The sequence below is a fragment of the Cydia amplana genome, chromosome 11 (assembly GCF_948474715.1).
Source record: "Cydia amplana chromosome 11, ilCydAmpl1.1, whole genome shotgun sequence".
NCBI lineage: Eukaryota > Metazoa > Arthropoda > Insecta > Lepidoptera > Tortricidae > Cydia > Cydia amplana.
In genome coordinates this window covers 15,467,246-15,482,548 of record NC_086079.1, presented here as the reverse complement: position 1 = coordinate 15,482,548, position 15,303 = coordinate 15,467,246, and the positions used below count along the sequence as shown (strand labels likewise).

Here is a 15,303-nt window from a genome sequence, read left to right as displayed (position 1 = left end):
GTCCCGTTTTTACCCTTTGGGTACGGAACCCTAAAAACGATCGATGTCAAATGCCGTCTTTGGCGTCGTTGTCACGATTTTGAGTTGACGTCAATTGCCGTCTGTGGCGTTCAAAAGGTTAAATATCGACACGGACAAAGTGCCAAGAATATGTACACACTACTTTAACGCATCGGCAATAGGCGCGGTGTATAGGTACATATTTTTGGCGCTTTGTCCGTGTCGTCCGTATTTGGTACCACGGCTGTAGTAACCGTAAGGCTTCTGACCACGAGTTTTCAGAAGAGTAATTCGACTAATAGTTAATAGTAATATAGTACAACGCTGCCCGACCATGCACAATAACCATATGTTACATTAGAAGTTATTCGAACTTGAGCTGTATTGCGCGTGTTTAAGGTATAAAATTGAATATTTTTTCTAATGTAAAGTGGTGAGGCAGATGGATACACATAGGCCAATTCTAGTTTTTAGTTATTCGATCTGTTTACGATATGATACATCTGGCAGTGTTAAATGTGCCGTTTTTGGTTGAATAAATGTCACTTTTAACACTGACAGATCAGTATAGGAAACAGATCGAATAAGTAAAACTCGAATTGGCCTATTACAAGACAATTATTATAACACTCGTTGGTCTACTACTAATACTGTATGAACTTGTTATGTGTCTAAAAATATTAGATAATTATATTCCTAACTTATGATACTCTAAACTCTGAACTCTAAAGGGTAATAATACTTCGAATCTCAGAATTTACTATGAAATTGTTTCCAGAATTATGGATCACAGAGAAAGATGCCCATCCTTGATGTGCTAAAATAGTATTCTTATTATTCTAATAAATTTTATTTCAGTTTTGTAAATATAATTATTTATAACTATTTTGTATTAGTCATAAGTATCACTTGTTTTATAACGGCCGAACCGTGAGTTTTAAACTATTTCTGTTTATTTCTACGATACAAATATTGAATTTTTAAAATTAAAGAAGATGTTTCCAAGCAAACAGACAAAAAATTTGGTCTTATTTTATAATTGCGTAATGTTTTCGAGTTCTGATTCTGATTTCTTTTTTTGTTTAAAGTAACATTTTATAAAATAAAATAAAATATAAACTATGTAGATTTCTGCTGCCGCCGTTACACTGTAAATATGATGTAAATAAATCACTTGTTACTTTAGTACTATTTACACAAACTAAGCCTTAATCATGAGCGTAAATATAAATATAAACATATGAAACATATCATATTCTCTTATGTACCTGCCGATAAGTATATATATATATGTGTATAGAAAATAAGATTATTTATAGTTGTTCTTGTAACCGACATTGCGTACGAAAAGTTGGTTATGTAAGTTATGTATTTTAGGCCCTTGTATAGTATATCTCAAAAAACAGTTAAAAAAAATCTGACCCATCTCGTACCTTGTCACACTGACAATCAGTATGAAAGTCGCTAGAGACCTCATACTAAATATTGTCACTGTGACAAAGTCCAAAATGGGTAGGAAATTAAATTATTTCACTGTACGTCTCATTAAAAACCGTTAAATAAAAGGACACTATGCGAGTCCTTTATTCGCCGTAACTAAAAAACATGTAACTTTTTACTTTCAAAAGCTCACATATTGTAATGGCGCAAACACACTGGGAGGCACCTGACGTTTTCATGCGGCGAACGACCCAGTGCGATTGTGTAATTATACCATAAATTGTAGTGATTTTGGGTACTTATAAGACCGTAACTACTCTTAAACTTGTATAAAATCGAAGCTAGTAACTATATTTTCTGTAAATATATGCGATACGTCAATTATTGTATAACTATATAACTATTACTGTACGTAAACGGACATCGAGTAGTAGGACCGGCCTAATGATTAGTAGAATCTTTCGAAATGCTCTTGAAGCTACATTATTATTTATTATGTATATAATTATTCTATATCGTAGTTATTCATAGTCATCGATGAAGGTGTGCATGAGAGTAAATATTGTATTTTTAGTAAAATTACTTAGCGTAAAAAGGCCAAATACCTTGGCCACTAAAAAAAACGCTCTAAACATCGCTAGACGCTACATGTAATCAATTTCGTTGCAAATTTCGACTTCAGTTTTCACAAAGAACTTCGTACCGTCAACCGGGGTGAATAGGGATGGCTGGGGTGAACAGGGTCAAAACTTGGGGTGAAAAGGGGCAGGGTGCTTTTCCTGACAATATCTAAAAAGTCCCACACAAATTGTATCATACAAAAGCTACGATTATTTTCATTCGAATAATACATTTTTTGTGGTTATTCTTTTAAGAAGTTGACAAGGTAAGTCACATTTTAAATTTTGTCTCTATTCACCCCAGTCATCCCTATACGCCCCTGTTCACGGTACATTTGTTTTTTACGCTGTGAGCGTTAAGTGTAGAGTAAATTCGCTAAAGCGATTTTTAATAATACCTTCATTATAGTTTGAAAATTGTATTTAAATAAAGGTGGATATAATAAACCACAAAAGTTAGCAACATTTTTATAATCTGGCAAACCCACTTTGTCAGTAGAAAAAGTCGCGAAATTCAAATTATCTATGGAAGGACAAAACTTCGCGCCTAAATTTTTAAAATTTGGCGCCTTTTTCTAATGACTGAAATGGCTTGCCAAATTAAACATTAATATCTGGGAGATAGAGCCTTGCTCGGAAAACATACAAAAACTCGAAAATGTACGTTTTCCCAGAGACCAAACCTAGCTAGATCGATTTTTCGCCCCCAAAAACCCCCATATAGCAAATTTCATCAAATCGTTAGAGCCGTTCCCGAGATCCCCGAAATATATACAGGACGCTTTCTGTAACAGGAGCAATAAATTAATTAAGAGCAGAACAAATGTTGGTCAGTTTGTGGAGTACAGCCTTTAGTTTAATTTATTGTTCCTGTTACAGGAAGCACCCTGTATACATATAAATAAATAAAATTATCAGTGGTCAATTTAATTGTGTACTTGTTTATAATTATAGTCGCATAAGTTCAGCTTTAATTCGTTTCTAGTGTTAATTCTTGCCACCACTGTAACATTCTAAAGACACCTAATGTTGACTCAAAACGTTAAATATTTCGGCTAACCTATCTGTCAATGTTTTGAGTTCATGTTTTAAATGGGTACCAACCAGCGAATTCTGTAGAAGCTAGAAAGATTCCATTTTGAACATTTTTGTGGAAAACCACTCTAGGTTTCAATACCTACATTAAAACGGATCACTAATAGCTTTCCTAACCTAACTTCATTTTTTGAAGTCTACAAGTAAGTCATACAATCTTAAATATTGAAAAGAAATACCTACCACAAATTAGAAATTCAAAACATTCATTACTAAGTTTTTTAAATATTGTATTCAACTGAACAGCTAAACTATTAATTTCATGTTCATACATATTCGGAGAAATTTGTGTAATTATACTGGTAAAACCTAATACTTTATCCAACTTAGTGGCTAATAATATTTTAGCAACTTAGCTTAGAAATCTTATAATACACTATAAAATAAGTTATGTGCGCTATACGAAATGTGCAGATTTTTTTAATATTTCATTGACATATACTGTCAACTCTAATCCAAGGGAATAAAGTCGAAATTCGATGGCTGCTCTTGGATATTTATACACTTGTGATGTGGACTGATATTATATTGTATGTAAGTAATGTATTGTATATGAACGCCATCTCAAGTAACTTTAGTTAGTCTTACTTCATTGTAAATATATTTTAAACAAAATAGAATTGGCCCCAAATAAGTGCGGTTTGTAATGCGTGTATTTTTATTGTAAAATAAATTATATATATGCGAATTAATAAGCGTATTTCTATTCTTCTCCTATACTTTTTTTTTAATACCACATCGGTGGCAAACAAGCATACGGGCCGCCTGATGGTAAGCACTGTAAGCAGTCACCGTAGCCTATGGACGCCTGCAACTCCAGAGGTGTTACATGCGCGTTGCCGACCTTTTTAAAAACCTGTACACTCCTTTTTTGAAGAACCCCATACTGTAGACCCTCGGGAATACCTCGGAAGGGAGCTCATTCCACAGCCGGAGCGTCCGCGGGAGGAAATTCCTCTTAAACCGCACAGTACGCGACCATTTAGGTTCTAGGGTGTGTGGATGAACACCCTGCCGATGGGGAGCGGTGCGGTGATAGAAAGCGCGCGGCCGTTGGCATCATGTCAAACAATTCTTCAGAGCACAGCCCATTGTACAAGCGGTAGAACACACATAAGGAGGCAAGGTCTCTCCTCCTATACAGATGAAAGTATCAGCGCCATCTTTTAAATTCTAATCTCCATATTATTATTATACCGTCACATGAGTCACATCATACCCCGGACCCCGGTAGACTTAAACAACAGGCAGTTTTGTCGCTAAAATGCGATTTCTTCCAGACAACCTTTACGTAGCGGAAATCAATATATTTGTGTCATTTCATTACTTAAATTACCCTTGTTTTTTTTATTTGCGTAAGGACGTTCAAGGAAACTAAATGGCATTCCTTGTTAATAAAAAAAACATGTTTTTTTTTGTAAAAGTAAAATGTTGCATGTAGCGTTGTAACAGAGCATTACATTTAACTCAGATAGTTTTTACGTTTAGTAGCAAATGTAATGTATAAACTAGCACTAAACACTAATCAACACGTAAACAGGCCCTAAGGCAATATTGTACAGGTACACGCTCGTAGGGGCCTTATCAGATAAAAATAAATTATTGATTTAGAATTAGAAGGAATTAATTAGAATAAAGTTACTAAATGTAAGCTCAGGAATGCACCCTTTAAATTAACGCGAGTAAAAAAAACATGGGGTATAATGAATGAAAGCCAATTGTGGGGTATACCTACTTTTTTGAGTTTTATGTCCCATTCATATCTCTCAACCGCCCATATAGCCAGGGCCGGATCTAGGGTAGAGCGAGTGGAGCGGCCGCTCTAGGCGCCGGATGGCAAGGGGAGCGCCAAAATGGCATTGAGAAAAAAAAAGTTAGGTTTCGTCACATAGGCGCGTATTCCGGGCGGGGCGTGAGCGAGGCGCGCCGCTTTTACATATAAAACGCTCACGCCCCGCCTGGAAAACGCGCCTGTGTGACGAAGCCTAAAAGACGCGAGTGTGGTGAGGGGGGGGGGGGGGAGTGTAAAATACGCTTGAAAACTTTAACGAAGGGCGCCAAAAGTCAAAACCCGATTTCGCTCTACCCTGATCAAGGGCTCGGGCCGGCACTGCATATAGCAACAGACTGTAAAGATTCCAAATATAATCACGGGTTATCTCTGCTGTTGCTGTTTACCAATTAACCAGAAAAGTTAATTAATTGTTTAATTTAAGAGAGATAAGTATACTTACTTAATATCTTCGTGAATGATGGGACAGTGTTAAATGAATTATAACAAAATTTCGATGGGTACAGTCGCCATCAGATGTATCGGAGCGGCCGATGTGCTCAAAATATCTGAACACGCACTCTAACGCCTTGACAATAGAGACGTGTTCAGATATTTTGAGCACCTCGGCAGACTGTAAAAAGTTCGAATATAATAAGAAAACTTTTTGTCACTTGTTGCCAAGGTTATCTATGTCTCCTGGGTCACCTTTTAACCCTTTGCACCTTATCGACCACGGACTACGCTACGCTACGGCGCAAACGATTGGCATCTTGGCTATGCCCTTGGCCCGCTGTTCAGAATCGGACTGAGTACCTACAGTCAGCAGCAGAAGTTGCTAAGCGGGTCAGGTGTTCAAACTGATCTTGACGCGACTTTATTTTTAAGAGAATAAGAGCGTGTCCAGGTAATTTTGAACACCTCGCCCGCTTAGCAACTTTTGCTGCTGACTGTACTTCGAGAAAAAAGTGTGACCTAAATAGAGGTCAACTAAAGTTACTAGAGGATCATATCAATTAGGGTTAAAGCTCGTCGCACACCTTAGTCACCTTACATAACTCAGTAAAGCCTGACTAGGAATATAATCACGCGCCATGTTGCGGAATTCACTGGAAACATTTTTTTTCATACTATACCTACTGAACTGTCACCGCCCATGAGAATAACAGCGCCCTCTTGACAATGATCATAATATATTACTGGTCAGGCTTTACCTAACTACCTATAGGTAAGTATCGCTCTACGCCTATATATTATTATTGTCTAGGAAGGTACGGAGTGGGCACTTTCTCCACTCTTTGATTATCTCCAATCACTACAATGTTCTACATACAAATGCGTAAGTAGGTATTTGTACCATAATATAATGCACACCGAATCTGTTTCAATGCCATTGATGACGCATCGTCTATGGGGGTGCGTTAGTTAGTGACGTCACGATGCTGTCCCATTCCTTATTAGGTACCTACCAAGAGCGCAGGAGAGTTGTGTGAACGACCAGTGTAAGAAAGACCTCTACTGTAGACTACATGCTGACTCCCACGCTAGGCATAGCCTATCCTGTGGGAGAGATATGATTATATCCGGTCAATTCCGGTCTTTACCGTTCTTGGCTGGATAAATTGGAGTGACGAAGACTGACGAAAATCGAATATCGTATTGATGATGACGTCATGAAATCGATGTCGTGAAGCGATTCAAGCGATGACGTCGAGCAAATTGAAGGAGAACCAGAGGGCCCACACCGCGAACACCGAAGTTCGCAAATTGCGGGCATCTTTCTCTTTTACTCCAATGAAGGCGTAATTAGAGTGACAAAGAAAGATGCCCGGAATTTGCGAAGTTACGTGTTTGCGGTAGGTCCTCAGAGAGCCTACTCTCTAGTCATCGCTTTTCATTAATTATCAGCGAGGTTCTTCAACTTATCAATGTTAATTGTTGACACTTCTATGGGGTGTGTCCGGGTCAAATTTAAATTAAAACTACCGACAGGTAATATCGATTACCAATACCTACTAATGAGTGATGTAATGTCATTGTAACGGGAATTTAAGTATATATATGTAAAGGAAGTTACGACGGAATGTAAAAAAAGATGTAATGAAAACATACAGAAAGTGATACTTTTCAAAGTTACTTAATAGGTGTCGTATTTAAACCTTGCCTAAATCTATCTCTTTTCAGGCCTGTAAATTACTTTCTATTAATAATTGTATACCTTATAGATTTACGCCATTGTTTGAAAGTTGAATCAGTTAACTACTAACGCATTCTGATTTCTACCGTAACTAACCGAACTCGTAAATGTCATAATCATTCACTGAAAATAAATAGGTAAGCTCATATTGTTCACTCGAACTAAGTACCTATTTTAATCTCTTTTTTTCGCCAGTAGGATACAAAGTTGTTGAATTATTTCTGCATCAAAAGTTACGTCATACTTTTCATAACATAGCATAACAATTTCTGGAGTTTTGCATTAGTTTTAATGTTGATATTTATCGTAACTTAGCAACTATGTTAACGGAACATTAACTTAACACGTAGATGTCTTGATAATTAAATTAAACTCAGTGCGTGTATGGTGCAACTTAGGTATTCCCGAAAACACGAAAGTGGCGCAACTATTTCACCAATTTCATCCTCAACTCCTTTGCAACGAACAATTATCCTGTGGCAACAATATTGAATTATTGACCATGTTGCGCAACACCCACTAATGATAACATCTAAACTTTAACATAAACATACTCGTACTTAATTATCAAATCAAAGTTGACATACCGATACTATTTAGTGCAAAGGTTATCGGGTGCGACGGACAATAAGACGCAAGACTCCGCCATTACTGTTCACTAGGGGTCCGGGACGCGCGCATGCGTACTTTACCCGCAAGGCGAATATATACCGACCCGAACTCTGCGCGCCGGCTGTCGGAAATAGTCCTTCGAGCAATTTTTAACTAACCATAAATTAAAATCTGTTTATTCTTAAAAAGTTACGAGTGTAAAATGCCCGGGAAAACTAATGGACCTGCGGAGCCGGGCGAGACCATAGAGCTATTGGACAAAAAGGTAAGTTTTTGATTTAAATGATGTAATGTCATGGAAAGGTCATGTGAGTTTGAGACGATGATCCTTATCTTAAGTGGGTAAGAGTTGTTTTCGCTCGTTTTGGTTACGATTTTTTTGAGTATTCACTGCTCGGTTGAAGGTCATTATTTTTTAAACCAAATTATTTATACACACTAGACTGGCACTGTTATGGAAATTTACTCATGTTTTGTGATATTACTAAAACCCCTCTACTACCCTGGCGTCTCCAGGCCACGTGTTAACAAACATTCACTACGGACATTGTGACATTTCAGGAATTAAAATGGTATTAGGTACTTACCTACTGACAATTATGAAAGTATAGTAAATCATATGCCTACTTGTCTATCATGTCTGCTGTCATCAAGGAAAGGTTGAAAATATTAATTACCTAACATATATGTTCCTCCAGTAATATAAAACGTGCAATATTTTGTCCCTGCTATAATTTAATGTTTTTAACTGTGGTCAATGTAATATCAACCATCAAAAACATTACATGTAAAAAGGTGCAAGTCTCGCAACGCTTTTACTACAAAAAAGTTTTGAGATGTAATGTGAAACCAAGTCGGTTATTTTAATCAGTGCCAGGGGGTGTCAAAACCGTATCAATAAGATATCTTTAATTTGTAATACGTATAATGACTTGGCCATCGCACGGCTGCATAATGACAAAAGGATCATCGTCACCTATTAAAAATAATTCTAATTGAACATAACGCTAGCGCTAATTGCAGTTTGAGCATTACACATATTTACGAGTACGGTACGAGTAAAGCATTATGTGCGATTGCCAAGTCATTATATGTATTACAAATTAAAGATATCTTATTGATACGGTTTTAACACCCCCTGGCACTGATTAAAATAACCGACTTGGTTTCACATTACATCTCAAAACTTTTTTGTAGTAAAAGCGTTGCGAGACTTGCACCTTTTTACATGTAATGTTTTTGATGGGATCTCATCTCTTTTTGTAGACAGTCCTTCTTTTCGGGTACTCATACCCATACTATGTATACACATATCATAACTAAACATATCTTCATTCATACTCACATTACATCGTACATCGTAGTGTACCTTTATTTTACCTACTATTTGTAGGAACTGCAACAGTAACTTTGTAATATCATATATTTATATGGGATTACAAACTTACTTATGCAGTTCTTAGATCTTTAAAACGTGACTGATATTGCAATATTTTTAGGTTTTCCCTTTATGTGACCCTAACTCTGTACCAAATTTCAGCTCTCTGAGTTTATGGAAAGTACTAGTTCCATGCTGATGATCATGAGTGAATGAGTGTCATAAATGCGAAACTTTGCTTTCGCTTAACTTCGGAACTAAATGACCTACAGACTTGAAATTTTGGATTTTAAGTATGTGATTATAGCTTACTGGATGACGAAAATTTCTGCGTTCTGGTCTTATCCAGAGGTTCTCAAATAGGGGCCTGAAAATGCGGCGAAATGGTTCCAGTAAAGGATGGTACGGCAGTGTTTGCTTCGCGCTCGACTTGGCGGGGCCACTGCCGTGCCCCCAGATTACAGGGAGTAGATAAAAAATGTGGCAATAGTTCTGTAGTAATAGCAAGTAGTTATACATATATAGATATATAGCAAAACATTATTATAGGCATGTATATCATGATAATTGTTTCCCTCTTATTTTTTTTAAGGCGTTCACCTTTTTGATCCCCTAGTCCCAGTTCTTTATTAATACGGATGCCACAAAATCAGCCCTCTCATTCAGGTCTCGTGTCTCCCAGCATCACTCTTTATCTCTCGGGCCTATTCAGTGGGCAAGGTTTGATTTGATAGATCACATAGATACTTAATTTCACTTCTACCTACGTCCCAGCAATAGTTGCTAAGTGGGCGAGGTGTTAAAAATTATCTTGACGCTACTTTATTGCTAAGAGAATAAGAGCGCATCAAGGTAATTTTGAACACCTCGCCTGCTTAGCAACTTCTACTGCTGACTGTACAGGTGTCAAAACAAACGGTGTAGTGAAACCTTACAGCTTGTATACTTGTACGGTCGAGTTCACAAACATTTTTACAAGCCAACGTTCCAAAAATATATACACACACCACCTTTAAGACTGACAAATTAAGTAGTGTAAACATATTTTTGGAAAGTTGGCCTGTAAAGATGTTTGGGAACTCAACTATGTGTAGGCGGAATGTTTCGGCGTTTGAAAGGCATATCTAAATTTCAAAGGTTGCGATAATTGCATCTAAAACCTATCTCTCAAACCTAAGTCTCATTAATGGTTTATAATTGGAATTGTTTACATATGCGGTGAGCTGTAAACAATTTGTTACATTGATATGGATATCAGTAAGTCACGTAAACATCAGATTTGTATGAATGGGCACCACCCACTTTGAAATTAGATTCCTCTAATTTTCTACGAACACCATTCAAAACTATTTTTCTATTAGAAAACCGATACTGATTCGTTTCACGCAAACATTGGTGACTCAAAAAAGCTACGGGCTACGGCGTAGCGCTACGAGCATAGTTTAACACTACATCCTTCGAAAGCTTTAGAACGGTGCCGTAAAAAGTTTTGCATTCCATAAGAAACAAAACACTACAGAGGCAGACAAGAAATGAGGGTGGTAAAAAGGGTGGCAGATACTTTTAGTGCGCTGTTAAATCCTCTTCCTACTTTGACGGTAACTATAGGTACCTACCAACAAGAACTAGGTATCTATAACTTAACAAAGGTATAAAGACACAAAGGACCCCCCAGAACTTAAAGGATCTTATAAGACGATCGATCCCTGTGTTATTCTTCTTATCTATATTTAGTCAAGTACATAATGGATGCTGTAAGCAGCGGGATGAGAGACATCCGGCGTCTGAGGCCGGAGGCGCGTGGGTGTGACCACAGTGACACAACTGTCTTCATAAAAAGGTACTTACCAACTAAATTGGGACGATAACAAATGTAGTTATAAAACACAAATTCTAGTTAAATGTTTCTAAAACACATGTATGTCTACCTCTTCAACAATCTCTTATAAGCTACAACACGTTCTGACGTCATGAAAAGCTTTCCCGCGCGAATCGGAGCGTAATAACTTGCAGCCAAGCTTTCTTTAATAGCCTCTCAACTCGGAAATTGCATCAAACTTCGATTTTTCCCTCGTAATTCATCCGTAAACGCTGTTGAAGACAAAGTATTTCGCACAGTTGTTACGGCGACAGGTATAATAAACATGACAAACTTTAGTTAGGCAAATATAGGTAAATAAATATAAAACTTTCAGGATCAAAAAAACTACTTTTGTTTTTCTGTTGGCAAATTTTCCTGAAACCTCAAACTTTTCTACAAAACATAAACTCAAAAAACTATCTCAACCTCAATCACGTTACACTCATATATGCTGTCAGCTAAACTATTAGCTTAGCACCCCTATTTGTATACTTACACAAACGCAAACGTTTGTTAAAATTATTGATGCCGCAGTAAAAAAAATGTCAACGTACCTATTTTGGGCCACCCTCTACAAGTCTACATTTTGATTACTTAGTCGTTTCTTTAGGAAAACCCTATAAAATCAATACACACGTCCGCTGCGGGGTGATTCAACCCTCTGCAAGGTAGGTATACTTATCTAACACTTCTGCGGTATGGGGTCGCAAGACGTACGCTCATGTACGCAAGACCCCATGCAAAGTCTTAATTATTTAAACATTGCCGGAGCGAAGGTGTTAATTGCGATTGCCGATGTCATTAATGTTATGGAAAATTATACAACTATGTCAACAATCAGGAAATAAACGTAAGACAACGCAAGTATAACATAATATTGAATGTTCGTGCGGGCGTAAATCAATTCCCAACGGATTTCCGACACGCGACGTACACCCTATCTCATTAGAGTCATTAGCAGCAAAGTATATTGAAATCGTAGTTCATTCAGTACTATTCTGAGAATTAATAGGAAGTACCTATATTTTCGCAATGTGATTGGTACTGGAATATTTTAATTGCAGTGCATTGACAATAATCGACATATAAAAATTGCTTAACGTTTATTTACTTTGGCCGTGTGGTGGCCGGCTTTAGAATAGCGCCAACCCTCACATAGGATAAGGGTGTCGTACGAGGCGACTAAGTCCACAAACGAAGCAAGAAGGTATTTCGTTACAGGGGAGATGGTCGTCCTCTTAGCATTGGTTTGCAATCCATCTAGGAGAAGGATACTCCAAAATAAAACCCGGAATGGAGTTTCCGTAAGGCGCGAGTAGGGTCCAACCTGAAATAAGCGGCAGATTCCTGCAGCTGACCTGTCTTCACACGTATTGGCTCGCCTTTCCTGTGGGATAAGACAGTGAAGCCGAGAGAGTAATGCAGGTGCTGGGCATCCCTGCGTTTCCTTAATTTCGACCCAGGCGGTGTAATAGGATATTTCTCCGGTTTTACGCCATAAATCGTCTGCATTAGACGCTAAGGCCAATGAATTATTTACTTAAGACGAAACACCTATTCCATTGGCGGTCCCATATAAAACGCAATTATACTCGTAATTCGTGTACAGTAAAGATAAGATAAAGATAAAAGATAGTTTATTCAAGTAGGCATAATTACAATGCGCTTATGAACGTCAAATAAAGCTAGGTAGACCGGCTCCAACCCTACACCTCTCCCCGAGAAGATTTAAATCCCCCCTCAATTGGAGGAGGGTATCCCAATATGGGACCGGCAACAAACTCGGCGGGACACATCTTTTCAATAATAATTACATCTTATAATTAACATGCATTACGAGAAAATAAGGAAAAAAAAATACAATTTAAATTACTATAGAATTCATGCAATTATACACATAAGGTGTAATAGAAATTTGATTTAGAAAATATACATATGTACATGGAATCATACAAATTCGTAGCTCTTTCAGAAAACATATCAAATTCTTACAAAAGGAAAAGAAAATAAAGTTATTAAAAGAAATGGGAAAACATATTATATAAATCTGATTGATTATTATGAATTACCAACATATAATATTTGATGTGCTTTCCTGCTTACCTGAGCTGTGTCACCTATAACTCTATACATAATACAATGTTTTTAATTGCTACTACTTTTTATTAGTTTCTGGTTTGGACCATGCATGTTTGTCTGTCAGGTAGTCAGGTAGTCCTCGACTCTGTAATAAGCTTTTAAACTGCAGGGGTAACTGACCCCACTGTCCCCAATGCATAGAAACTTGTTTGCAAGGGGGGGGGGGGGAATTAGTTATCTTTGCAGCTTACTGAATTTATTTTGTCGCGTTTACTGTGTTTATTTTATTATTATTTTGAGCATACTCAAATTTTCAGAAAATCACAGGTTCGGGAATCAGAGCACAACTGAAATATAATAAACAAAATAGGTACGTTACTAATATACCTACTTACTATCCAAGTACCTGTGTTTATAATGGCTTTACTACGGGAGTGCGACACACGCTTGTGCGAAGTATTGTTAGTGCGACGTATGATTAAGTGATGTACGATTGTACGACATGTCATTTGTGGGAACTATTGTTCGTGCGAAACATTATTAGGCGATGCACGACTATACGATGTGCCGTTTGAGCGAATCATCGTGTGTGCGAAATATAAATCAATAGGTAGGTTAGGTTCGTTAGGTAGCTTCAGATGCCCGAAGGGCAAAGCGCCGGGCTCCGTCTAGTTCAGTTGTAAAGGAAATGTTTTTTGAGAAGAAACAGTGTAAGTAAGTGCTGAGACCATGTTAAAAATAAATTACCCGTAGACCCACAAATACTGTCGTGCACTAGAAGTATTGTCGAGCCGTAATATGTCGCACAATTTTACTTCGATCAAAAATACTGCCGAACTATAGTTTGGTCGAATAGTGATATGTCGCACAATATCACTTCGCAGAATTGCAGTGTCGTTAAAAAAAATATGTCGCACAATCGTGCATCGCACACTTGGGGTCGCACTTATGTAATAATCCCGTTTATAATTGTACGCTCGTACGTCGCTCCGGTGTATGAGCGTAACAGTGCTATGTGCAATTGACTGCTTTTACAGCTTATTCATACATTATGTTACCTATTTAATCACGTCATTAATCCTCAAAGCAATTAACTAAAGGAAATTTTATTCAAAATCATTTAATTGTTCTGTATCTTAAAACCTATTAAATACTTATTCCATTTACATATTATTATTGTTTTTTTCTCATTAATCGATATTTAATACTGAGATGGCCTATTTAATTGGCACAGTGGTTCCGTGGATATATGGGGTTACCAGTTCAGAGTACGATAATCATTTATTTACAAACAAGATAATATATACAATGGTATTACTAAAAGAAATTAAAAACTAGCTTAAATCTAGTTCAGAGTTAGGTCTTGGCAAGTCTGCGTCCTACTTCTGACAGTTAATTAATAGTTAAATAATATGTACTTTATGCTCTACCTACTCACTCACCAGGAGTATTTCTTTCTAAATTATCAGCACAACGAAACCTACCTGCAGTCTACCTGCAGTCTTGCATCTAAGTACCTACAATCAGTAAAAAAAATAATATAACAAAAATTTTACTGAACATGGAGAAAGAGTCTGTTCGGAAAGAGAAGATTCGTGGAATGTATTAGGCCCCATACATTCCACGACTCTTCACTTTCCGCACAAACTCACGTTTTCCAAGTTTTCCAACTGAAAATACTGCAACAAATATTGAATTCACAATTAATTTCAACATGCGAATCGAACATGCGTGACCGCAGCAATGTAAACAATTGCACAATTTCCAAGTCACTACACTGCCTACTACACCTAGCCGGCCAGTGAGCTGTAGCTAGCAGTGAGAAAACCAATGATTAAATGCATTCAGCGCGTTTAACCAATCTCTCCGCTTTAATGGAAGTTTTAATGTTTATTTGGGTTAACCTTTTCTAAGACCGCGCGCCAGTCTTCGCGCGGGCTACACGGCGAACGGGTTTCCCGCTCTTGACTTTGACACTTCGTTTGGCGGGAAAACTACCATAGACAACACGGCGCCCAGTGAAATTTAGTTTTAATTTCCGGTCACAACACGTGGAAGTGTAAAACAGCCGTTATTTTCTTTGGCTTTTGGGTGTTTTTTTTAAACATGATCAGTGATAAGATTGGATTTATTGTTGAGGGAATGGAGAAAGAAAATTGCGGCTACGACAATGCGGGGTTCATGTATACGGAGAAAGAAAAATTCCCGAATACGGTGAGTTATTTTCATCATGAATTTCGCACGTTGTTG

General features: G+C 37.4%; 1 protein-coding gene across 2 annotated transcripts in view; it reads left to right on the top strand.

The window, feature by feature from the left end:
- Positions 1–7,768: 7,768 nt before the first annotated feature.
- Positions 7,769–15,303, top strand: part of LOC134652077 (facilitated trehalose transporter Tret1) — a 72,210-nt gene continuing 64,675 nt past the window's right edge. Inside the window, exon 1 of one of the 2 annotated variants that reach the window (XM_063507234.1) lies at positions 7,769–8,000. In XM_063507234.1, coding sequence (XP_063363304.1) covers positions 7,938–8,000 — 63 coding nt within the window. In that variant the 5' untranslated portion in view covers positions 7,769–7,937. Of the gene's footprint in view, positions 8,001–15,144; positions 15,268–15,303 lie in introns of those variants that run through there. The other variant, XM_063507231.1, reaches the window with a different exon arrangement.